The sequence below is a fragment of the Notolabrus celidotus genome, chromosome 7, assembly GCF_009762535.1.
Source record: "Notolabrus celidotus isolate fNotCel1 chromosome 7, fNotCel1.pri, whole genome shotgun sequence".
Taxonomy (NCBI): Eukaryota; Metazoa; Chordata; class Actinopteri; order Labriformes; family Labridae; genus Notolabrus; species Notolabrus celidotus.
The window spans coordinates 35,456,871-35,483,550 of NC_048278.1; the positions used below are offsets into that span (position 1 = coordinate 35,456,871).

General features: G+C 41.9%; 1 protein-coding gene across 1 annotated transcript in view; it reads right to left on the reverse strand.

Moving 5' to 3' along the window:
• Positions 1-24,938, reverse strand: part of mfng (MFNG O-fucosylpeptide 3-beta-N-acetylglucosaminyltransferase) — a 43,413-nt gene extending 18,475 nt beyond the window's left edge. The window contains exons 1-4 of the mRNA XM_034686951.1: positions 24,266-24,938; positions 16,066-16,111; positions 13,416-13,518; positions 4,565-4,718 (exon numbers count right to left, since the gene is read on the reverse strand). Of these exons, the coding sequence (XP_034542842.1) occupies positions 4,565-4,718; positions 13,416-13,518; positions 16,066-16,111; positions 24,266-24,628 (666 nt within the window). The 5' untranslated portion in view covers positions 24,629-24,938. The remainder of the gene's footprint in view (positions 1-4,564; positions 4,719-13,415; positions 13,519-16,065; positions 16,112-24,265) is intronic.
• Positions 24,939-26,680: the final 1,742 nt, after the last annotated feature.

Here is a 26,680-nt window from a genome sequence, read left to right on the forward strand (position 1 = left end):
AACTTTTTTTTCTGGAGGCAAGAATGAGAAACAGGAGACATAAGCTGTAGTCTCATTTTTCTTTCAAACAGATCTCATTGTTGTCTATAGGAGACAGAAATGAAACACTTTTGAGATCTCCTCTCTAAATTTCTTTTCCTATGGGTAGCAGCTAATCATTTTAAAGACACTTTAACCATGAGGGGTAGTGATGAACAACAAAATCCTGATTCTAATTCACATAACCACCTGCTCACTATACATTAGAATGTTACTTGATGCCCAGTGTTGTGCATAAACGCACAAAAATGAATGCGTTCATTGAGCATGCTCATATTCTGGTGAGCGGTGGAATGAACAGCTCATTTTGCAGCTCATGAACGGGAACAGGGACGGGAACATGAGCGTGAACGTTGTTCAGGCAGAGAACGACCGCTCATATACAGGCAGCATCCAAGAGGAGTGAAGAGTTACAGAGTGCTGTGCTTCCTGTGGAACACAGTCAGGTTTACGGTACCCGATAGGCATTCAGCATGACCTATGAGTCTAGTAATCCAGATGTAGTGAGTACCTGTGAAGCAGCTGTTGTGAACATTTGAAGGAGTTCTATGAACGAATCAGGACAGATTCCTCAGGTTGGATCCTTTCTCCAGTGCTAGCTTCTCTACACTGGCTCCCAATAAAATGTAGAATAGAATTAGCCCTTAAAAATCAGGCACCCTCGTATCTTAAAGAGCTCATAGTGCCCTATTACCCCTCTAGAACTCTACGCTCCCAACATGCAGGCTTGCTAGTTGTACCTAAAATCTCTAAAAGTAGTATGGGAGGTAGAACCTTCAGTTATCAGGCCCCTCTCCTTTGGAATCATCTACCAGTCAGGGTCCAGGAGGCAGACACCCTCTCCACTTTTAAGAGTAGACTTAAAACTTTCCTTTTTGATAAAGCTGAGAGTTAGAGCTGGATCAGGCTTGGACCAGCTTTTGTCATGCTGCTATAGGCCTAGACTGCCGGGGGAACTGGCACACTGACACACTGGGATCCTAGCTCACCCCCTTCCCCCCAACCCCCTCATCACTTACTTTAACTCTGCCTGTCCCATTAAAGTTACTAACCATAGACCTTTCTGGAGTCCCTGAGCTCCCTTGTCTCGTAGATTCCTCTGAGCTGCCGTAGACGTCCTCCTGATACGGACGATCTGGACTCCAGCTGATATGGACGTGTTGGACTCCAGCGGCAACAGCTTCTACGACTCGTCTCATCACTATCACTTCTCTCTCTTACTCCCCTCTATCTGTCTTTCCAGACCCAACTCGGTCGAGGCATGATGGCTGTCTAACATGAGTCTGGTTCTGCCTGAGGTTTCTGCCTGTTAAAGGAAGTTTTTCCTCACCACTGTAACTAGCTAAATACTGCGATGTGCAATGCTCATGATGGATTAAGGTGGGGTCAGACTGAGTCTTACCCTGTCTTGAAGTTGGGTCTCTGTTCATAATTTGACATAGAGTGGTCTAGACCTCCTAAAGATTGATTGATTGAGATTGATTGATTGATCCAAATATTCAGCTGACAGGTTGTAGAGTTAGATTTGTTTCTAAGTTTTCAAAGCTGCAGATTTTCTTGCCTTTTACACTTAATACCTGTCTATAATTCTACAGTAGAATACAGTAACTCATGTAGTTTAGTAAATGTCAGTGAATAAGAGCTGCAGACTGAAGTATAGGAGGCTCTGCTGAAAAATAATACAGATGCAGCTCAAATAAAATGAACGTGACCTAGTTCATTTTCTGGTTGAAGTTGCACAACACTGTGTGTCTTTCTGTAAAATATCAAAACAATGATATGCTCAAAAATCAAGCTGCTAAGTGGCTTATCATGCACCAAGTTATTTGTGTCCTGCTACAGTTTGAGCAGACTCTAAATTAGCCGAGAAATCTCATAGAAGCTTTTAAGACGACTGGATTTAGAAGGAATTCTGGAAACCTGGGCCTTTACTTTCATATTTATCACATTTCATTTTGATTTTAAATTACCACAATGTGCATAAAGTTGAAGAACTGCTCCAGTTAGATAAATGAAGCCTGCAGCATTGAGATGGATGATAAGAGTAGGACAGATTGTTATGGCGCAAATAAGCCCAATCAAAGTATTCACATTAGAGTGCTTTATTCCCACTGAGAGGCTAAGATACATCACCTTCTTCAAATCCACCAGATCCTATTCAAAAAAAGAATTAGTGGGGCGCTGGTGGCCTAGCGGTCTAAGCGCCCCGCATACAGAGGCTACAGTCCTCATTGCAGGGGTCGCCGGTTCGATTCCCGGCCGGTTGACCATTTCCTGCATGTCTTCCCCCTCTCTCTACTCCCCACATTTCCTGTCTCTCTTCAGCTGTCCTATAAAAAAGGCAAAAAGGCCAAAAATATAACTTAAAGGCCCTGTGAGGAGTTTTGAACTGGCTGAGAAACAGACTGAAAATGATACTGATGCCTCTTTATGACCTTCAATAGCAAACAAGTCCATCAGCAGCAACACTGACACCTTCTCTGTTGTCATTTTTAATGCCTGAAACCACCCTGGGGGGGTAGGTGTCAGACCAGATGATGGACATCTCGCTTCAGAAACAGCCTTTATTTGACTGTTTTCATGGAAAATAATCACATTGCCTGATAAAGTTGACTGTTAAAGACAAAAGGACGAGGTTTTTGTTGAAAACACTACTTTTTGCATGTATAGGACAAGAGGTAAGAGGTATCGCTTTGTCCACAAGGGGGCGTCAGAATCGATATAAAACAAAAGTTAAGCTTGGGTGAGAGTACTGAATTATTATTATTTTTATTATTTGTATTATTATTTTAATCATCATTATTTTAATCATTGCTTTAAAGGTGACATATCATGCAAAATTGACTTTTTAATGGTTCTCTACCTGAAATATGTGTCCCTGTCTACAAACCCCCCGAGAATGAAAAAAATCCATTCTGCCCCTGTTTTGATTTCTACACCTTTCTGTAAATGTGTGTGAAACGAGCCGTTTCAGACTTCCGTGTTTTTGTTACGTAACAACAATATCCGGTCTGTCACGGAGTCAGAGCTCGGAGCTTGTTCAGCCCATAGACTGTATAAAATACAACTCAACCCCTCCTCCGTTTTTCATTCCCTGCACACATGTGTGCTAACAAGGAGCTTAGGAGGGAGGCATGCTAGTTGTAGGCTGTCTTAATAAACACAAAGGTCGGTTTTACTCCCCACGTCTGCAGATTTGAAGATCTAGTGGATGATTTTTATTTGTCATGGATAAGTGCTAGCGCTAGTTAGCATAGCTACATAGCTACATGTCGTAGCTTAAGCTGTAGCTGTGTACCAAGACACACGTCGACATACTGACAAATAAAACAACAAGAAACACTAAATCTGTGACCAATCCTTCAGAAAGGTCCTGCTGCCTTTCTGGCAGAGGTCGGTTTTACTCCCCACGTCTGCAGATTTGAAGATCTAGTGGATGATTTTTATTTTTCATGGATAAGTGCTAGCGCTAGTTAGCATAGCCACATAGCTACATGTTTGTAGCTTTGTACCAAGACACACGTCGACATACTGATGAATAAAACAACAAGAAACACAGAATCTGTGACCAATCCTTCAGAAAGGTCCTGCTGCAGGCGCCTCTCCGTCAGGATCAGATTCTGGATCAGATTCAGAGGGTTGAAGTAACGTGATCTCTGAGCAGCCGTGTATATTCAGCCAACATGTAAACATTAGATCAACGTGCTGGAGAGCCGAGGCACATCCACTTCCTGAGGGGGCGTGGTCAGAGAGAAAACAGAGTGTTCTGAAGAGGACTGAAGAAGAGGACTTTTCAGGCAGACCAAAATCTGATTTCAAAGTGTTTTTTTGAGCATAAACTTTAAAGACATGTTTTGGGGACCTCTTAGACCAATATATATTGATGAAAAAAGCGTGATATGTCACCTTTAACACTGATTTATCTTATTTATAAAAATATTTATTTATAAAATGTAATTATTTGTTTATCTATTTATTTCTTGTGTTCATCTGATCTCGTTTCCACTCTTACTTATTTTATTAATTTTACTGTATTGATTTTATTTTATTTTTCAGTATTTTATTTATAATCATGCCTTTTTTTAATTGTACCATTGCTGTTGTTTTCTGTCTCTCTGTTATTCTGTGAAGCACTTTGGGCTGCATGATTTTATGTATGAAAAGGGCTTTATAAATAAAGTTGAGTTGAGTGGTAGACTCCTGTAAACTGCAAGGCAATGTGTTTATCAAGGGAGTCTGGTGGCACTGGAATAAAGAGATTTAGGGTCTAGTTCTTAGCTTTGTTTTCTGTGATGCCATCAGACAGTTTTCATGATAATCAGACTATCATCTGCAAAACAGGAAAGTATAAGTAGATGTACTTTGTTTGAGCGCAAGACTGCATTTCAGTTATTACAACCTCCTCAGATCTGAGAGCTGAAACAAACTACTGGAGCTCTTATAAAAGAAGTTTGTACCTTTCCTTAATTTATACACATTTTATTTAAAAATAAGGCGCAGGTGTAAAAACTGGACTTTCTCATACCGTTGCATTTCCCTCCAGCAGCTCGTGAGCAGTGATGGGCTTGTCCAGGCTTGGTTTGCCCACATAGATGTCACCGTCCTGGGGGAAAGCAGAGAGCAGGGACAGCAGGGCCTCCGGGTTCACGTAGTTATCATCGTCCACGTGACAAAACCACCTGAGGAGCCACAGAGAAACATACATCTTAAATATAACTCTCTAAACATACATCATAAATACAACACTCTGATCTGATTTATTGGTCTTCGTTTCTCCACTATTCCTCTCTCTGCAGACGTGAAAAGTAATTTTCATACTTCCTGGTTTCACTCTTCAATCCAGCTATAACTCACAGAGACTTGAAAATTGCCTGAACGAGAGCAGATGGTGCATTAAATTATCATTAAAAAGTCAGAAGTTTTTGGGGGTTTATCACTTTGCTGAAGTTGGGCGAGTTTATATCAGTTCATTTATGACTTTTTCCTTTTGCAGAAAAATAACTTTGTGCTCGAAGAAAGAAATGCAGAGCCCCGACTGGAAATAATCCTCACATTATTATAAGAAAATACAGCAATATTCAGGACCAAATCCCTGAAATCTGGATTATCTGACAATAGGGAGAGGGGATATGAAAAGAACCACAATATTGTATGTGTATATGTCTTGTTCTGCACAATGAATCATGTATAATACATCATAAGAGTTGACTTTGTGTGCAGGATATTTGTTGCGTTCCGACCTGCTGGATCAGAGACGCAGCTGGAATGCAACAGAGTGGATCCAGTGGAAGTTAACACATTGACGAAAATAGAAACCTATCAGATCCGGTGCCATGACGGACTGGATACTAGACACAGATCTGGTGGAATTTGGCCAGTAATGGGACAATGGTGAAGGGAGGTGCCGCCTTGATAACCCCATTGATGTGCTGGAGCTCACTGTCCATCTATCTCAGGCTGTGGGGGTCATGAAGAGCCATGTGGAAGGCTGCACAACTTATCCTTTCTTTCCTTTAACAACCTTAATGTCGACCTCTTCTCCTTTGTTACTGCAGGGATTCAATTTAAGTGCACAATATTTATATAATTGTAAAAATGTTGCTTTAAAACGCTTTGCCACATTGTTCCTGTAATCCAGTCTCAATCCAGCCCTCTGCTGGGGGTCAGGATAAGATCCAGTCCCATCTTACAGACAGGACTCAGTCTGATCTCATCTTAATCCACCATGAGCAGAGCACTTTGCAGCATTTAGCAAGTTACAGTGGCAAGGACAAACTTCCTTTAACAGGCAGAAACCTCCAGCAGGACCAGACTCATGTTAGACACACATCTGCTGAGACCGTGTTGGAGAGAGGGATAGAGGGAGATGAAGAGAGAGAGAGATGATAGTGGGGAGACGGATAGTAGTAGTTGTAGCAGCTGGAGTCTGGCACGTCCACAGCAGCAGAGATCCAGAGGAACCTACGGGACAAGGGAGCTCAGGGACTTCATTAAGGTCTATGGTTAGTAACTTTAATGGGACAGGAAGAGTTCAAGTAAATAACAAGGGGAAGGAGAGGAGTGAGATAGGATCCCAGTGTGTCAGTCTAAGCCTATAGCAGCATCACTAAGAGCTGGTCCAAGCCTGATCCAGCTCTAACTATAAGCTTTATCAAAAAGGAAAGTTTGAAGCCTACTCTTAAAAGTAGAGAGGGTGTCTGCCTCCTGGACCCTGACTGGTAGATGATTCCAAAGGAGAGGGGCCTGATAGCTGAAGGCTCTACCTCCCATACTACTTTTAGAGACTTTAGATATGATGGAGGAAGATATGTTCTTCTCTCTAGGGAGTTACAGTGGCAAGGACAAACTTCCTTTAACAGGCAGAAACCTCCAGCAGGACCAGACTCATGTTAGACACACATCTGCTGAGACCGTGTTGGAGAGAGGGATAGAGAGAGATGAAGAGAGAGAGAGAGAGAGAGAGAGAGAGAGAGAGAGAGAGAGAGAGAGAGAGAGAGAGAGAGAGAGAGAGAGAGAGAGAGAGATGATAGTGGTGAGATGGATAGTAGTAGTTGGAGCACATCCACAGTCTACAGCAGAGATCCAGAGCAATCCTACGAGACAAGGGAGCTCAGGGACTCCAGACAGGTCTATGGTTAGTAACTTTAATGGGACAGTAAGAGTTAAAGTAAGAGACAGGCAGGAAGATGGAAAGACAGGATCCCAGACAGTCAGAGCACTTTGCAGCATTTAGCAAGTTACAGTGGCAAGGACAAACTTCCTTTAACAGGCAGAAACCTCCAGCAGGACCAGACTCATGTTAGATAGACAACCACTGAGACCGTATGTGGTGCATAAATATTAGAGATGGGGACTTGAGTAAGAGACTTGGACTTGAATGGCACACTAACATGACCTTCTGCTTCTGGTGTCCCAGCAGCCGCACTCCACAGGTGACACCATAGCGAGAGCACCACCTGTAAATGCTACAGACAGTACAGTGTTTTGCAATAATAGAGAAAAATCAAGTCGCCAGCTGTAATTATGAAATGAAGAAAAGGCGAGTCTCAAGTCATGTCAGTGTGTGACTGAAGTGCCATTTGAGTCCAAGTATCTAACTTGAGAGATGAGATGAAGAGAGAGAGAGAGAGGTGATAGTGGGGAGACGGATAGTAGTAGTTGTAAAAGCTGGAGTCTGGCACGTCCACAGCAGCAGAGATCCAGAGGAACCTACGAGACAAGGGAGCTCAGGGACTCCAGAAAGGTCTATGGTAGCAGAGCACTTTGCAGCATTTAGCAAGTTACAGTGGCAAGGACAAACTTCCTTTAACAGGCAGAAACCTCCAGCAGGACCAGACTCGTGTTATCCTAATGCTACTTGAAAGTTTCATACTCAAACTGGAGGTTTAATGAGGATAAAAAAGAAGATTATATTACTAGATCTGATACCTTTACCTTATTGTTTTTTGAACATCTTGATTTAAAGATTCCCTTAAATCTGATAGCTTTAATCCAATCAGATTAGTTTTGAACAGTTGGGCCCTGCAGGGTTCAGCTTGAGAAACCTCTCTGCATGCTGAGTTTAAAACTGGTCAATGAAGATGTTTGTTGTATCAAGTTTTCAGAAAATTGGCCTCCTAAAAAGAGAAGAGAGAAATAGAAGAACACATCTTCACATCTCTCTCTGGCTGCATCTCAGTCTCATTTTCACAGTTTTCCTCCGTGAGCAATCAGGCTTATTGATTCCTCTCTCGCCACCTTCATGACTGGACATGATGTTAAATCTTCCTTCCAAACCCAGCAGACTCTTCCTGCAACATCGGAGTCCAAATGACAAAGCTGCTGGTACAAAGTGCTGTCGTGTTTCCTAATGGCTGCCCGACAACTCCAACGTTTCCTTCCAAACCAAACAGCCTCGCTCTCCTCCTCCTCCTCCTCGTCTGCCGTCCAAATAACAAAGTGAGCCCCAGAGCCAAGCTGAAACGCTCCTTCATTTTCTCTGCCATCTTTACAACACGACGACGGCAGGCAGAGACTTAGTCACACACCAAACACAAGCTGTTTGGTCTTATTGTGTTTTCCACAAATCAGATATATGACAGAGTACTACGAGTACATCATCCAGTTTATTCTGCGGCAATCTCAAGCTGAGTCAGGAGTCAGGAATCAGTGGTTTCCAGACTTTTTCTGCAGGGAGATGAAATATTTAAAGGCCCCCCTACCTTGCACCATACACACTGACACATAAACCCACATCAGTGTGCATTAAACACACCATCAGACCTTTGCTTTGATAATAAACACCAGTATCTTTAGTTTATTTGAAACATTGTCTGCAAAAAACTTGCGGCAACTTGCAATTTAAAAGTTTTCAACATGTGGGCAGACAGCTGTTGGTGGACTCTTGGTGGAGGTGAAGAAATAATGAGGCCCGCCACGAATGGGGACTGGTTTTAGGACACCAGAACTAACTGTTAAGCCTTCCCAAGGTGTTGTGGGTCTAACTTTTGAAACCCTGTCATTGTTTTGGCTCTTGCTGCTCATCTGGTCCCACAGTCAGGGTGTGGGGGCCATTACCTGGAGGCTGCATAAACAGAACCTGGGTCTGTTAAGGGTGCCGATGCTCTTTGGGTGCTGTGGTCACTAATGGTCATTTGGCAAATGCACTTCTCCTTTTCCATCAGGGCACAAGGATCTAGTTTTTATTCAATCATAATTTGGTGCATGTCCCAAACTTTTAATTATAACAAATTGATCTAATAATTCATAATTACAGCCGGTTGTTACAAGAATCCTGCAGACTGTCCAACTTGCAAATAGAATGTTTAATGGCAAAGTTTCAGTACTAGACCGTCAGCTTAATCCACCATGAGCAGAGCACTTTGCAGCTTTTAGCAAGTTACAGTGGCAAGGACAAACTTCCTTTAACAGGCAGAAACCTCCAGCAGGACCAGACTCATGTTAGACACACATCTGCTGAGACCGTGTTGGAGAGAGGGATAGAGGGAGATGAAGAGAGAGAGAGAGGGAGAGATGATAGTGGGGAGACGGATAGTAGTAGTTGTAGCAACTGGAGTCTGGAAAGTCCACAGCAGCAGAGATCCAGAGGAACCTACGAGACAAGGGAGCTCAGGGACTCCAGAATGGTCTATGGTTCATAACTTTAATGGGACAGGAAGAGTTAAAGTAAGAGACAGGCAGAGAGAAGGAGAGACAGTATCCCAGTGTGTCAGTTACAGTGGCAAGGACAAACTTCCTTTAACAGGCAGAAACCTCCAGCAGGACCCGACTCATGTTAGAGACTTGGACTCGAATCGCACACTAACATGACTTGAGACTTGACTTTAACTAGACCTAGACCTTAGTCTATTACCTAAATGTTGCCTTTAAACCTTTTTTTCTGCAAGTTGGACAGTGTGCGGGATTTCTGAAACTCAAATTTTGTGAGCTGCTTCTCACTTTTCTCCTCCGCTCCTGTCCTATAGAGTAGAAGTGCGCAGCCTTTTTCTTCATTTCATAATCCCAGCTGGTAACTTGACTTCTTTAGTATTGCAAAGCACTGTACTGTAGCATCTACAGGTGGTGTTCTCGCAATGGTGTCACCTGTGGAGTGTGGCTGCTGGGACAGATACAGAAGTTTGCGCATCACAAAGGTGCAACCTTGAGTTCGTAATGTCAATGGATTAAGTCAAGATTAAGTCAAGTCTCATGTCACTAACTCATGTCTTCATCTCTTATACATGTGCACCACAAACGGTCTCTGCAGATGTGTCTAACATGAGTCTGGTCCTGCTGGAGGTTTCTGCCTGTTAAAGGAAGTTTGTCCTTGCTGCTGTAACTTGCTAATTTCACAATTTTCAAGGTAGATTCATGTCCCATCTGTTTACATGGAGAAGGCTGGCTTTTTGTCCTATACAGCAGCATGTCAGCAGTCAGAGTGGCAAATGTTTTGGCTTCACTTTTGAGGAGCTGTCTTTTTGTGCATCTTACAGTATATGATTCCACATCTGTTGTGCTGTAGACTGTCCCGACCTGAGGGATCTTTGTTGCATCTGTCTACCTGTCACTTACTTTAACTCTCCCTGTCCCATTAAAGTTACTCACCATAGACCTTAATGAAGTCCCTGAGCTCCCTTGTCTCGTAGGTTCCTCTGGATCTCTGCTGCTGTGGACGTGCCAGACTCCAGCTGCTACAACTACTACTATCCGTCTCCCCACTATCATCTCTCTCTCTGTCTCTTCATCTCCCTCTATCCCTCTCTCCAACACGGTCTCAGCAGATGTGTGTCTAACATGAGTCTGGTCCTGCTGGAGGTTTCTGCCTGTTAAAGGAAGTTTGTCCTTGCCACTGTAACTTGCTAAATGCTGCAAAGTGCTCTGCTCATGGTGGATTAAGATGAGATCAGACTGAGTCCTGTCTGTAAGATGGGACTGGATCTGATCCTGTCTTGATGTTGGGTCTTTGTTAATAATAGAACATAGAGTCCGGTCTAGACCTGCTCTGTTTGGAAAGAGTCTGAGGATAACATTTGTTGTGACTCTGGCATTCATCTGGAGATATTTCTAAGTCTATCTGACCAGTATGTCCATGTTTACTCTTATTTTTGTTCTTTTTTTTTATTCATTTGATACAAAAACACTCCAGCTTATTGAGTTGCAAGGTGCTAACTTTGTCTGGTGCTTTTGGATTTGAAGTATACAGATTATGGCCGCTTAAAGCCTTAACGCCCCGATTGCTCCCTTTGGACTTCCCCTTGGTTTGGAATAACCCTCCTTAAAAAGTGAGACTGAAGTAACCCTCCAGTTTAGACCGGGACACCAATTACCACTTGGACATGATTAAAGGCCGACAGTGAAACAGAGACCTCGGAGCTCCTAACTAATGATACCTTTGGGTGCTCCTCATCAAAGTCCAAAGTTTCAAAGTTAATCGCCAGAGGAAATTAAAACTGAGTGGCGGACGAAACTCAGGCAGGTCTTGGGATAATAAAGTTTCAGATATTACCTGTGACATTTAACTTCAACACATGAAGAGGAAAAGAGAAAAAAGGTGACTTTATGTGTATTTTTATGGGTCCAAATCATAAAGTGTTCCTTTTGCGTAAACACCAGGTAAATACTAAAATTTTAGAAGACTTCAACAATGCATGAAAGCCTAAAATGCATATTAGACTGGACCACAGCCATCATTTTCCTTATTATTATGTTCCTTTGTTTTGTGGTATTCACAAGGTTTTACTTACAATTATTAGTGTCACATGTGGTGCAAATAATCCCTACAGATTCAAGACATCTGCAGGAAAATGGGATTGTCAGCAACACAATTTAAACATAGTCCAAAACGCTACCTTGGCACATACATGGACAAAATCAGGGAGGAGGTAAGACTTACATCTTTGTCCACAGGGGGCGCCAAAGTCACCACAAACTAAAGACCTTCACACTAGCTTTAAAAAAAGTTGATATGACATGTATTTTGATTTTCAAGTCTCATCTGTTCCCATGGAGGAGGCAGTTTTTAAGTCCTATTCTGCAGTAAGTCAGCAGGAGGAGCTCCTTATGTCTTGGCGTCACTTTTGGGTTGCTATCATGTTGTACATCTTACAGTATATGCTGCAAAATCCTTTGACCTGAGGGATCTTTGTTGCCTCTCTCTGCCTGTCTCTTCCTTTAACTCTTCCTGTCCCATTAAAGTTACTAACCATAGTCCTTTCTGGAGTCCCTGAGCTCCCTTGTCTCGTAGGTTCTTCTGGATCTCTGCTGCTGTGGACGTTCCAGACTCCAGCTGCTACAACTACTACTATCCGTCTCCCCACTATCATCTCTCTGTCTCTTCATCTCCCTCTATCCCTCTCTCCAACACGGTCTCAGCAGATGTGTGTCTAACATGAGTCTGGTCCTGCTGGAGGTTTCTGCCTGTTAAAGGAAGTTTGTCCTTGCCACTGTAACTTGCTGAATGCTGCAAAGTGCTCTGCTCTATACCTCTTTTCGACTGATGTGAACCGGGCTGTATTTCCGGGCTGGCGCTTGCGCTGGTTCGGAGATGGTTGAACTTGCACTGCTCGAGCCCGTGGAAGAGGCACGTCATGACGTCAGATCACGTGACCGCTGGGGCGCTGTTGGCCTAGCCGTCTAAGCGTGCACCCCATGAACCGAGGCTATAGTCCTTGTCGCAGAGGTCGTAGGTTCAATTCCAGCCTTGACCATTTACTGCATGTCCTTCCCCCCTCTCTGCTCCCCATACATTTCCTTTCTCTCTTCAGCTGTCCTGTCCATTAAAGGCAAAAATGCCGTGAACGCTTTTCCAAGCAGCACTAGCGCAAACTTTCCCTCACAACAACAACGATGGCGGACAACGGCAGCTTGTCTCCTCGGGCGACCACTGCTTCACCTTGGAATCCTTTGGTCTCTTTTATTTTTTCGCTGCAGGACAATGACGGGAACACGTTTGGTTTGTGTTTTTGATCACGGCAACCTCGCCCCTCGCCCCTGGCGTAAGCAGTTGGTGGTTCTAGACCAGCAAAGAGTTGGAGCCGCTCTGGAACCAGTTTTTCCCGGCTGGAAGCTGGTTCACTCGCAGTTGAAACACGAAAAACCGGTTCTCAATTGAGCGCCGGATCCAAATCGGCCCTGAAACTGCCTCGATTGAAAGGGGTAATGGTGGATTAAGATGAGATCAGACTGAGTCCTGTCTGTAAGATGGGACTGGATCTGATCCTGTCTTGATGCTGGGTCTTTGTTAACAATAGGACATAGAGTACGGTCTAGACCTGCTCTGTTTGGAAAGAGTCTTCAGATAACACTTGATTTTGAGCTATAGAAATAAATATATTAACAGTATTGCAGCTCTAACAGCTGATGCTGACTGCACAGACTCCAGCTCCAAATGACGTCACCAGAGCAAGATGCAAGCTGCTTTTATCTACACAGAGAGGAGGTGGGGCACATTGTCTCTCTTGCACAGTTTAATTTGTAGTTAAATCTATTAAAGTCCTTAAGTATGATTCTTTTCTGCACATTTCTACTCAAACAACAGATGAATATCCCGTCCACATAGAAGCACAGACACTGTAATGTTTCCAGTCTAAACTCAATCTGTTTGGAGTAAACTGAAGCAAAAATGTGCCGTGAGCAGTCGCAGATATTGATTTCTGAACTTGCACAGATTTGATTGACAGCTGACCTCTGGGCACTTCTGAGCAAGCACACACTCAATAAATCCATAAAAGATGCTGGAGAAATAAAAACAGAGCCGTAACTCTAACTTGTGTTTATGCTCATGTGACCTCCAAGAAGAGCGCTCACATCTGCAGTTCCTTCTTTCCTTACTATCAGCTGTTCGGTATCTTAATCCGGTCTTTTAAATCCAGTGTAGACGCAATGATAATCTGTCTCACCTTTTGTCTGAGGCCATGAAGCCGTCGTACTCCGCAGACATCTTGCAGGACAGAGCCTGCTGGCTGTGGTCTGACTGGCAGCCTGTTACCTCCATGTTATAGCCTGAAAACAAACAGACACAGAGAACACATCATTTCCCTGTTTTCAAAGGCGCTCCCTGTTGTAGTTTTGTAGGCTTTGCAGAGGTTTTGCACTGCTCATTTTCCAATGAAACAATTAATAGACTCATTAGAGGCATAAAACATTAAATGAGGTTGTTGCATTTTATGACAGCTGAGTGCAATCTGCTGACAAAGATGAACAGAGTTGAGAAAGAGAAGAACTTGTGCAAGACAGGACAAAAGATGAAGTCTGTGAGAAACACAGACTGACAGAAACAGGAGCAGCCTTGATAATCCACAAAAGAACGGTGTTTTATTCTTTCCAATACCAAAAGCACAAAAGAAGAAGTGTAAAGGATTTCAACTTCTACTGAACCCTCCTTACCTCGATCCCTACTCATCCCTCCTTACCGCAAACCCTACTCATCCCTACTTACCTCGATCCCTACTCATCCCTCCTTACCGCAAACCCTACTCATCCCTACTTACCTCGACCCCCACTCATCCCTCCTCACCTCGACCCCTACTCATCTCTCCTTACCTCGATCCCTACTCATCCCTCCTTACCGCAAACCCTACTCATCCCTCCTTACCTCGTACCCTACTCATCCCTCCTTACCTCGTACCCTACTCATCCCTCCTTACCTCGTACCCTACTCATCCCTCCTTACCTCGACCCCTACTCATCCCTACTTACCTCGACCCCTACTCATCTCTCCTTACCTCGACCCCTACTCATCCCTCCTTACCTCGACCCCTACTCATCCCTACTTACCTCGACCCCTACTCATCTCTCCTTACCTCGCACCCTACTCATCCCTCCTTCCTTCAATCTGACTCATCCCTCCTTCACTCAACTTCTACTGAACCCTCCTTACCTCGTACCCTACCCACCCCTCCTTTCTTCAACCCCTACTCATCCCTCCTTAACTCGAACCCTACTCATCCCTCCTTCCCTCGACCCCTACTCATCCCTTCTTACCTCAACCCCTACTCATCCCTCCTTACTTCAACCCCTACTCATCCCTCCTTACCTCAACCTCTACTCATCCCTACTTAACTCAACCCCTACTCATCCCTCCTTACCGCAATCCCTATTCATCCCTCCTTACTGCAATCCCTATTCATCCCTACTTACCTCGACCCCTACTCATCCCTCCTTACCACAAACCCTACACATCCCTCCTTACCTCGACCCCTACTGAACCCTCCTTACCTCGACCCCTACTCATCCCTCCTTACCTCGACCACTACTCATCCCTCCTCACCTCGACCCCTCCTCATCCCTCCTTACCTCGACCCCTACTCATCCCTCCTTCCCTCGTACCCTACTCATCCCTCCTTACCTCGACCCCTACTCATCCCTACTTACCTCGACCCCTACTCATCTCTCCTTACCTCGCACCCTACCCACCCCTCCTTTCTTCAACCCCTACTCATCCCTCCTTCACTCAACTTGTACTGAACCCTCCTTCCCTCGACCCCTACTCATCCCTTCTTACCTCAACCCCTACTCATCCCTCCTTACTTCAACCCCTACTCATCCCTCCTTACCTCAACCTCTACTCATCCCTACTTAACTCAACCCCTACTCATCCCTCCTTACCGCAATCCCTATTCATCCCTCCTTACTGCAATCCCTATTCATCCCTCCTTACCGCAAACCCTACTCATCCCTACTTACCTCGACCCCTACTCATCCCTCCTTACCACAAACCCTACACATCCCTCCTTACCTCTACCCCTACTGAACCCTCCTTACCTCGACCCCTACTCATCCCTCCTCACCTCGACCCCTCCTCATCCCTCCTTACCTCGACCCCTACTCATCCCTCCTCACCTCAACCCCTACTCATCCCTCCTTACAGCAAACCCTACTAATCCCTACTTACCTCGCACCCTACTCATCCCTCCTTCCTTCAATCCGATTCATCCCTCCTTCACTCAACTTTGACTGAACCCTCCTTACCTCGACCCCTACTCATCCCTCCTTACCACAAACCCTACTCATCTGTACTTACCTCAACCCGAGTGAAATGTTAACTAACTTTAGATAAGTGCATCATACAACCCTGCTTTGAAAACTTCTGAGTCAGACGTGTTCTCACAACTGGAAATACTCAGTTAAGTGTATGTGGGTGCTTCTAGGTTGAGCATGCAGCAGTAAGAAGAGTAATAAGTAGTGATGTCTGTAGGTTACAACATGTATAAGGACACACACAACACAAATGCAACAGTGGGAGTATTACACTTACGAGTGAGGCATGCAGTGAAGAGCATAAAGCAGAGAAACTCTGCTCAACATGACCTACATCATCAGCCCGCCCCCTCACTCACGCTCAGCGTCTCTGACTTCTAACTGCTGCATTCACTCCACTTACTCTGACATCTTGCAGACGTTACTTGAGGGCTGGCAGGAAAAAATGTCTGCATAAAGTCTGGGTGAAAAAAATCTACCATTTGGGTTCACACGTGCAGCCCCGTGCAGAAACTTTCAGGAGGTTTTAAGAATGCATGAAAAGGGCTCAAGATTGAACCTTTAACTGACCTTCTGAACGCAAGTCCTCATCCTCCGTGTCCGTGAAAACGAAGGTCTAGACAAAGACAAGAAAGAGAGAGAGAGGGATTTAAATGCATGACCTTTAATTATATCCTTATTGTGTGTGCAGAGCATCGTGAAAACACTGAGAGAACACACACACACATTCACAAACACACACACTCGATGTTACCACAGAGGATCAATCTCATTCTGAATGGAGCAAATTCAATGTGACTAAAACAAGGTCCCCCACTGAGAGCTGAAGAAACACACACAGTTTAAAACACAGATAGATAGATAGATAGATAGATAGATAGATAGATAGATAGATAGATAGATAGATAGATAGATAGATAGATAGATAGATAGATAGATAGATAGATAGATAGATAGATAGATAGATTGTACAACACTGACCTCTGGTGGTGTAAAATTGTATAACATTTAAAAATCCAAGCCCCGTGACAGCAGATTATTATATATATATTATTTGTATTATATTTATTATGATATTAATATATTTATAAATGTATTATTTATTTAATATTTATATTTATATAGATATTTTTTAACTTATTTTATATTTATATTTATGTATGTATTATTTGTATTATATTTATTTTGATATTAATATATTTATAAATGTATTATTTATTTAATATTTATATTTATATATATATTTTTAAACTTATTTTATATTTCTATTTATGTATGTATTATTTGTATTATATTTATTTAATATTTATATAATATAAATGTATTATTTTTACTGTATTTATTTTATATTTATATATTTTTATATATATATTTATTATTTGTATTATATTTAACTAATATTTATAATTCTATATTTATTTATAAGTAGTATTATATTTATATAATTATGTATTGTATTTATTTTGTATTTAGATTTATATATTAATTATTCATCACAGTTATTTTACATTTATATATGTATTTTTTATTTTATTATGTTTATTTTATATTTATATTTTTTTGACTTCTTATGGAAATAATTTTACGTATGATAATTACATGTTTATTACATTTTTAAACTGTATGACTGCAATACATCCAAGAATATATTAATCTAACTGTTGTCTTTGCTTTTCCAAGCCTAGATTAAATTTTGCCAACAAGATAATTAATTAAAGAAAAGTGGTAAAATGTTCAAACTGTACTCATTGTAATTATTTATGTTGTTTTTCTAGATTTAATTATGTTTGTGTCATGTGCGTTTCTCAAGGTGAGCAAGATTGCAAACACAAATCCATCCATCCATTATCTATACTGTTTATCCACAAGGGGGGTCGGAGCCTATCTCAGCTGTCATTGGGTGAGAGGTCAGCTACACCCTGGACAGATCACAGGGCTGACGTATTGACAGACAACCAGACACATTGAAGGGCAATTTAAAGTGACCAATTAGCTCAACTCAAACAAGCAAGTCTGAGCAGTGTGTTCAACTTTCTCACACAAACAGGCGCTACATAACCTCAAACAGGGACATTTCAAGTGTACTGTATATCTCTGAATGTTTGATAAAAGCTGTCTAAACATACAGGCCTGTTTCAATCCGATAGCACACACACACTTTGAGGTTAAACTTTAAGAGGACAACAGGAAACAAAAAGAATGAAGCTGTGATAAGAACCATATCTCACATATGTCCTCCTCTGCTTCCTTCAGGTTGTGAATAACATCATTTAAATACAGATAACTTCCTGCTCCTGATGCTTTTGTCCTTTAGTTTCACAACACTACAGTTTTCTCAACATGAGATCCAGACTTTTAAAGACCCAGACGTGGCATATTTATTAATATATCAGTTTATGATGTTTAATCTAATCTAATCTTTGGATCACATGACCTGAAAATGTCAACCCTGGATGTATTTTGAAATGGGTATTTTTTTATGAATGATTTTAAGATGTCATGAAGGGTAAAAAGAGAGGACATGGAGAACAGAGAGCTGTCCTGCAGATCTCCAGTAGAGGGCGACAGAGTTACTGTTTCACTCAGGTGTGTGTGTAGGTCTTGTTTTCCTGCCTTTGAGAGGCCGAGTGTTTTTGACTTTGAGAGAGAGGACGGTGTCTGGAAAGTGAAGTGAGGACATTTTGACTCTTAGTTTTTCAAAAGGCTTCTTAAACCTGGTTTTAGGATTAAGGTTAGGGGGTAAAGAAGGACTTTGGAGTATGGTCTGATGGATATTTGAAGCAGCTGATCTTTAGGAAGCAAACTGTTCTCTTTTATTAAGTCACACAGGTTACCATATCTACATCTTTAATGTCTTGTATATGTTACTATTAAAGCTAGGGTTGGTAGTCATGGAAAACTAGCATGAATTTGAATGTAGCATTTCCTCAGGACTCCGTCTAACCCCTCCCCCCCTCCCCTCGCAGCTCCTCCAAAACGACGTCCCCGCTCACATGCACAAGCGCTGCTGATCTGCGACCATATGATGGTGACTGATTCAAAACCGGTCCTCAGCACATGGTTTGTGTTTTGCACTACGTCAACTCATGTCTCACTCAGCGGTAAGAAACCACCAAAACATTCTCATAGTGAAAGTTACAAAACACAAACAGGAGGCGGGCAGAACGGCAGGACGGGATTTGATTGGTTTGATAATTTGGCTCCTGATGGCAGGGATTTGTTGGTGTTTTTCCAGGTTTACTCCGGCTGTAGATAGCAGCTTTTTTTTTACCTCTTTTTTAAGAGCACATCATGTATTGATTACCATCGGGACATTAAGATCATTTTAACCAGTATAACAAGAAGTGTATCTAAATCTGACTACCAACCCCAGCTTTAAAGAGAGAGTCATTTTTAAACATTGTGCTAAACATTAAAGCTCCAGTGCAGAGTTTTCAGTTGGTTATAAAACAGACTGAAATCAATACATACTGATGCCTGTGCATGACCTTCAAACGCAGCAAGGTCATCAGCATAAAGTCTATTTCTATATCTACATCTGTTTATGTCAAGCTATCAATCTTTATTTATAAAGCACCAAATCACAACAAATGTCATCCTCAGACTCTTTGTCAAACAGCGCAGGTCTAGACCGTACTCTATGTCCTCTTATTAACAAAGACCCAACATCAAAACAGGATCAGATCCAGTCCCATCTTACAGACAGGACTCAGTCTGATCTCATCTTAATCCACCATGAGCAGAGCACTTTGCAGCATTTAGCAAGTTACAGTGGCAAGGACAAACTTCCTTTCACAGGCAGAAACCTCCAGCAGGACCAGACTCATGTTAGACACACATCTGCTGAGACCGTGTTGGAGAGAGGGATAGAGGGAGATGAAGAGAGAGAGAATGTTATCATAATGCATGGAACAGCAGGCGCCTGGGTAGGTGTCAGATGAATTGATGAACTGTGCACGGCAGAAACAGCCTCCTATTACATTTTCCATAGAAGGGATTCTTGATGAGTGATACATTTGACAGTAAAAATAAAGAAAATACATAAAGGACAAAATTTGAGTAGACAAATGAGGTACTGTTTTGTCCACAGGGGGCGCCAAAATCAATGATTTTGCTGAAGATGTAGTTTATTACCCGACTCTCTTACTGATCTTCCAGCTAGAGTCTAATTGTCTTGGTCTTGTGTTCTAACCGGTTTGTGTTTTCAGTTTCACTCTTACAGTTCGTCGTTGCCCTCATGTAAGCGTTAAGATTGTTCCTGACCTTGTACGACCTTGACCCTCACAGTTCAGAGGACACATAGTGGAACATGTTGGAGGTTTTAGAAAACACTGACTGTTCCAGCTCCCCAAATAAGAGTCTGATAGGAGACGTTTCCGCTGTAACACTTGTGTTTCCGGTGTTAAGCCGATTAGCTACAGAGTGACAGCAGCTGCCTTTTCACCCTGTGTGATGGACACAGTCTGGTTATATAGTGTGTGTGTGTTTCTGTGTGTGTTCTGTGCTGCACTCTGCCTCTGCACTTCCTGTTCTCTGACCAGCTTCCGGTTCAGTATTGTTAGCAGAGTCTCTACGCGGCGGCTGCTTCCCCTCGGCCCAGACAACCTGCCTGCGCTGCTTCCTGTGTGAATGTGTGTGTGTGTGTGTGTGACTTCACTTGTATCTGTGTGTGTTCAGGGGCCTAAATATATACATGTGTGTGTCTGTATGTTGGGGTTGTTTTTGTGTGTTAAAAACTGAGAACTAACACAAAGAATGAACCACATTACATCTCAACTTCACACCACTTCTTCCTCTTTACACTCCAAAACCAGGTCCCTGTTTACACTCAAATATCAAACATGTTATTTGAAATAGTAGTTCTGTCTGTTATCCTCCTTATCTGCTGTCTACATCCATAAAGCAGGACACTCATTACAAGATAATCATGCAGATTTTAGGCCCAATTCCCCCCTTCCATCAAAAGTCAGTTAAGGTCAGATTTTTTGATGTTTCTAAAGATTATCCTGCAAAACTAAGACTTAAATGGACGTCAGAAATGGACACACTACTCAATATATCCTGCAGAACATGTCGTAATCGAACCGTCAAGGAGAGGAGCTGCAAAGAAATTGCTATGACGATGGATGAACCACATAGCAAAGTAGCTATAGCAGCAACTTATAGCTTGAAAACCATCCTAGTGTCGGCCATGTTTGTTTACTCTAAAGTCTTGTTCGTACGGCCAAATTCCACCAGATCCATGTCCGGTTCATCTCCGATCCATCACGGCGCCAGATCTGATAGGTTTCTATTCTAGTCAATGTGTTAACTTCCACTGGATCCACTCAGTTGCGTTCCAGCTGCGTCTCTGATCCAGGAGGTCAGAGCCCTCCGGATCAGATACACAAGACTAAAAAATACAAGTCAGAGATGATGCAGAGTTTCTGTTTAACAACATCTCAGTTTAATGCAATGTGACAAGTCAGTGTCAAGGTTTCTATGTGGAACAATGTCTAAGGAGACCAAACTATAGTGTGGCCCGTCAGTGTTTAGCAGCCCCTGTGTACTTTTTAACAGTCTTTGTCTTTAAAGAGTTTTTGTCTTTTCAACACCACGTCACCCAGCTCACTAAAACGGCCTTCTTCCACCTCCGAAACATCGCCCGCCTCCGTCCATTCCTCTCTTTCTCTGCCGCAGAAACCCTTATCCACGCATTCATCACATCCCGTTTAGATTACTGTAATAGCATCCTGTACGGCACATCATCCAAAGTCCGCCTCCTCACCTGCACCCGCTCCCGTGACCACATCACCCCCGTCCTCCAACATCTTCATTGGCTCCCGGTCCCCTACCTACCGCATACAGTTTAAAATCCTCCTCCTCCTCACCCACAAAGCCCTCCACCACCAGGCCCCTTCCTACCTCACTGACCTCCTCCACCACCAGGCCCCTTCCTACCTCACTGACCTCCTCCACCACCAGGCCCCTTCCTACCTCACTGACCTCCTCCACCATCACACTCCTTCCCGTAACCTGCGTTCCTCACACGCCAACCTCCTGTCCCCACCTCACAGAACCAATCACCGAACCTGGGGGGACAGAGCCTTCTCAGTAGCCGCCCCCCACCCTCTGGAACTCACTCCCCTCCCATATCCAAAACTGCTCTGACCCTTCAGCTTTCAAATCTCTTTTAAAAACTCAACTTTTTAAGTTAGCTTTTCATTTGTGGTTGTACTGTTGTGTTGTTTTGTTTGATCTGTATTATTTGTTATTTGTTTATTTTGCTTGTATTGATTTTAACAATTGTACAGTGTCTTTGAGTTTTTGAAAAGTGCTATATAAATTATTATTATTATAGAAGCAGTCTCTCTGTAGTGTGAGGTGGCAAGCTGTTTCTCTTAGCTCTCACAATACAGGCTGCCATGGGACAGAGCCTGTCAAAACCCCCTGAGGTAGCTGGTATGGCTAACAGCTTCATGGCGGGACAGGAAGTCAGGTTTCACCAAAACAAAATGAAAACATCCGGTTAATTTTCAGAATAAAAGCCTCTGTGTTATCACCAGATCGTATTTCACTTAACTACAACAACAAACCAAAGTCATGATGAGCGGAGCCAGGACCTGGAGTCAACAGGTCAGAGGTTTTCAGAGGACCAGGAAGACAACATGGATGAGGAGAGGAGGAGGAGGAGAATCCTTGATTCAGTGATTACTGCAGGGGAAACCTCGGTCACATGACTCCAGCTGTGCGGCGGGCCTGCTCTGTGGACCTGACACAGATCTGGTGGTCAGTGTGTGGTGTGGTGTGTTGACAATCTCATTGTCAGGTGAGTCTCTCACCTGTCAATCAAACCACCCACACCTTTGAATATGCATAGCTCTTTAACCTTCATGCAATCAAGACAAGGGAGTCATAGAAGAATCCCCCTTACAGATATAAGAAGTAAAGTAAACATGTTTCACTTTGATAATTAAAATTATAATATGGACTCTAATGGAGGTTCCTTAGCGTTTGGAGCCAGCCTCAAGTGGACACTAGAGGAACTGCAGTTTTTTTGCACTTCCACATTAGCTTCATTTGTCAGAACAGGAAGTTGCTGCATGGTGTGACTATGCTTGCATCTTTATGTGCTCATATGACAACATGTGTTGTTTGTTGCTGGTGTGTTTTAATATGCAAGCTTCAGCCATTTAATATGTTTGACAAAAATTGTAGTTTTTTATCATCTACTGGTTTCAATTTGACCTTTTCCTGCAGGGTTCTTGGCCTAATGCAGCCCTTTGTCTGGATCATGATGTTTTAAATGTGCTAATTTAATAAACTTGATGAAACCTGAGTTGAGTGTGTTTTTGAGGCATTTTTTTCTGCTCTGTGAGACTGAAAAAAAGAGAAGCTGCATGAAGCAAGATGAGCACTTCCTCTAAAGTTCACCTCTCGTGTGTTTCACTCGCTTCAAAAAAAGGGAACGAGCGGTTTCATGAACCATGATGTGGATATGAAGTCTGCTCATGAGACATCTCTGTTTCAAACACACATTTGGCAATAATCTGTTGATGTTAAACCGAAGAAAACTCAAAACACAAGACTTCTCTTTCCTTGCTTGTAATCCTTGTCCTGCCTTTTCTAGGCCAACTCCTTTACATGTCGTTATACTTCATATTAACTCGACTCTGATGTTGAACTCCGGCCCCGTTGGACCAATCGTCTCCCCAGATTAGAGACGCTGGACTCTATGATAAAAAAAAGTCCTTTGTAGAGTGTTGTGTTGTTTTGACAAGCCACTTATCGTCTGTAGATACAACGTGAGCTGGCAAAGCTTCACAAGGAAGACAAGTGAGATGCCAACCAGGCATGAGTGTGTGTGAATGTGTGTGTGTAAGAGAGGAATAGAGAGCAGACAGTCAGTGTCATGGTATATGAATCTGATCAGACCGTTTCTTGTTGATTTTCTTTACTTTGCGGACACAGACTGATTTAATTGCCTTCAAATTCAACAACAAGAGGAAGAAAAGAAGTGCCTGAAATTCTGCATTCAACATCAGAACTCATATATGTGTAAAAGAATATATGATCTGTATTAAAACCTATAAAAATTGGACTGTCAGTGGAGTAAAACTCTCCAAAGACAGAGCTTAAAGAGGGTTTATACTTCCACACTACGCCCTCAGATGCTCTCTCCTTTCAAAGACTGACTCCCAGTCTCAGGAGTCGACGTTTCCAAACCAAATTTGAGTCTTAAACATGAGTTTTTCTACATTTTCTGAGGTTTCAAAGACGTCCAATTCTCCTGCAGATGCAAATGTGACACATAAAAGTGAGAATGCAGTGTTTGAGTGATCTTTTGAGGACTCCAAACAGTTTCTAGTTGTCCCTTGTGGTGGAAATAGTTTCAATCTGTGTGTTTTCATAATTTTGACACCAGTTTCTGGAAAACCTGACAGTGAAAAGACTCTGAAACTGAAGTGAACTTTAGCTGCAGAGTCTATTATTGACCTGCAGCTTTAAAGAGGAAGCATTTCATCTCTAGGTTCACAGCAAACTTCTCCTTTCAAGCCTGTGTCCTCTCCTTTTTGATAAAGGGATTGAAAACTTTGAATAACTCTCTTATAGAATCTTCTGCTCTCTTGAGGACTTGTGTAGTCCTCAGTCTCAGTCAGATAAGCTAATGTGGAACCATTGAATCCATTTAGTCCCCTTTATTACCTCCCCTCCTCTCCTCTCCTCCTCATGACTTTCAAACCCTGACACTTGTATGACCACACAAGCACGTACACATCCAAACACTCACATGCGCCTTCGTCCTGGAGATCCACGTCTCCAACAGCAGCGCCAGACGCGTCTGGTGAAACCTCCCAGTGGTCTTCACAGCTATGAAGATGTCCTCTAACTTCAGTTTCTGCTGGGTGACATGTGCGCCATCAGAGGCAGGGTGCACCCCCCTGTCACTGCTGCTGTTTGGAGCCGGGCTCGGTGCGTCTTTGGCCGGGGACTGAGCCTGCTGGATGGAGCGGTGGAGCGCGCCAGGGGACGGAGGGTGCGCCACGCTGATTTTGGGGAGGCTGTTTGTGCGTAATTGGAAATCCACGTAGAGGATGATGAAGAAGGTGATGATGACTACAGGCAGCCTCCGACGGATCCATCTTTTATGCATGGTAGAAGAAGTTCATTAAGTCCATCAATACTTAGAATACCTCCTGATGTGGACTTCTTTGGGTCTCTTCTCCATCCTCGTCCTTTCTCCTTCAATTAACTCATAATCATGAACATCACATAATTTAATAACCTGAGGAAATATCAAATCAGCTTCTGTGGGGTTTTCAGAGTAAGCTACAGCTCCTCGGCAGAACTCATTTCCTCTCATTTTCTGTGAAAAAGCCGCTGACTCTGATGGATTTCACTTTGTCACAGTTTCAGCTCTGCCCACCTTCTGTCACCAGCGTCAAGTTCAACAGACTCCTCACGGGGGCACTTCCTGGCATAGATTTCAAAATAAACCACAAAGAAGGAGAAAACAGTGAACTTCCGGTTTCTTTAAACTTGCACATTCAATGACACAAAGATACTCCACGGGATATAATGTACTGTGCTTTTCAAATAATACCAATATTAATATTAATATTAATATTAATAATAATAATAATAATAATAATAATAATAATAATAATAAAGTAATACCAGTATTTAATAATATTATATATAATGATAATGATGATGATAATAATAATAATAATAATAATAAAAATAATAATAATAATAATAATAATAATAATAACAATAATGCCGATAGTGATATTTTAATAACAATTAAAAATATAGAAATTAATAAATAAATAAATAACAATAATATTAATATTAATATTAATATTAATAATAATAATAATAATAATAAAGTAATACAAGTATTTAATAATATTAATAATAATGATAATAATAATAATAATAATAATATTAATATTAATAATAATAATAATATTAATGCCGATAGTGATATTTTAATAACAATTAAAAATATAGAAATTAATAAATAAATAAATAACAATAATATTGATATTTATAATAATAATAATAATGATGATAATGATAATAATAATAAAAGTATAATAACTAAATAGTAATAATATTGATAGTGATAGTGATATTTTAATAATAACAATATTTAATATATAAATAAATAATAATATTGATAGCGATAGTGATCATTTAATAGTAATTGAAAAAAATAAAAAATAAAATAATAATAATAATTGTAATAATACATTTATTTATATAGCACAAAACAGGGTTACAAAGTGCTTTACAATTAATAAAGAAATTAAAAGACAATAAAAGATAAATTTGAGGAAGACAAATAAAAAGAAATAAAACAATGTTGGAAGAATAAAAACAACAAAAAATGAAAGATTAAAATGTTAAAAAAAAAAAACATGAAAGACAAAATATAAAAATGTAAAAATTAAAAAACTAATTATAGGTAGTCATGTTTAAACTTTTAAGAAAATCTATTTTATTAACAATCATGTATAAAAGAAATGTTTAAGGACTATGGGATAGTTGGCTCACAAGATGCAAAGATGCAGTGAAGCATCCACACACTGGCATAAACATAAATGCCCTGGTAGAGGTATCAGTATGAGAGTGAGTCTCAAAGTCTGTTTAAAAACTACTCAAAGTGCCTTGGAGAAGGATAGTAGTAGTTGTAGCAGCTGGAGTCTGGCACGTCCACAGCAGCAGAGATCCAGAGGAACCTACGGGACAAGGGAGCTCAGGGACTCCAGAAAGGTCTATGGTTAGTAACTTTAATGGGACAGGGAGAGTTAAAGTAAGAGACAGAGAGAGGGGATCCTAGTGTGTCAGTTCCCCTGGCAGTCTAAGCCTATAGCAGCATCACTAAGAGCTGGTCCAAGCCTGATCCAGCTCTAACTATAAGCTTTATTAAAAAGGAAAGTTTGAAGCCTACTCTTAAAAGTAGAGAGGGTGTCTGCCTCCAGGGCCCTGACTGGAAGATGATTCCAAAGGAGGGGGGCCTGATAACTGAAGGCTCGACCTCCCATACTACTTTTGGGGACTTTAGGTAGGATGAGCAGGCCTGCATGCTGGGAGAGTAGTAGGTAATTTTCCCTTTCCCTTTTTTCATACGGTAAAGATTGTGAACACTCTTGTCGTCCAGCCGGACTCTAAAGCCGGTCTGTAGGAGTCTCATACT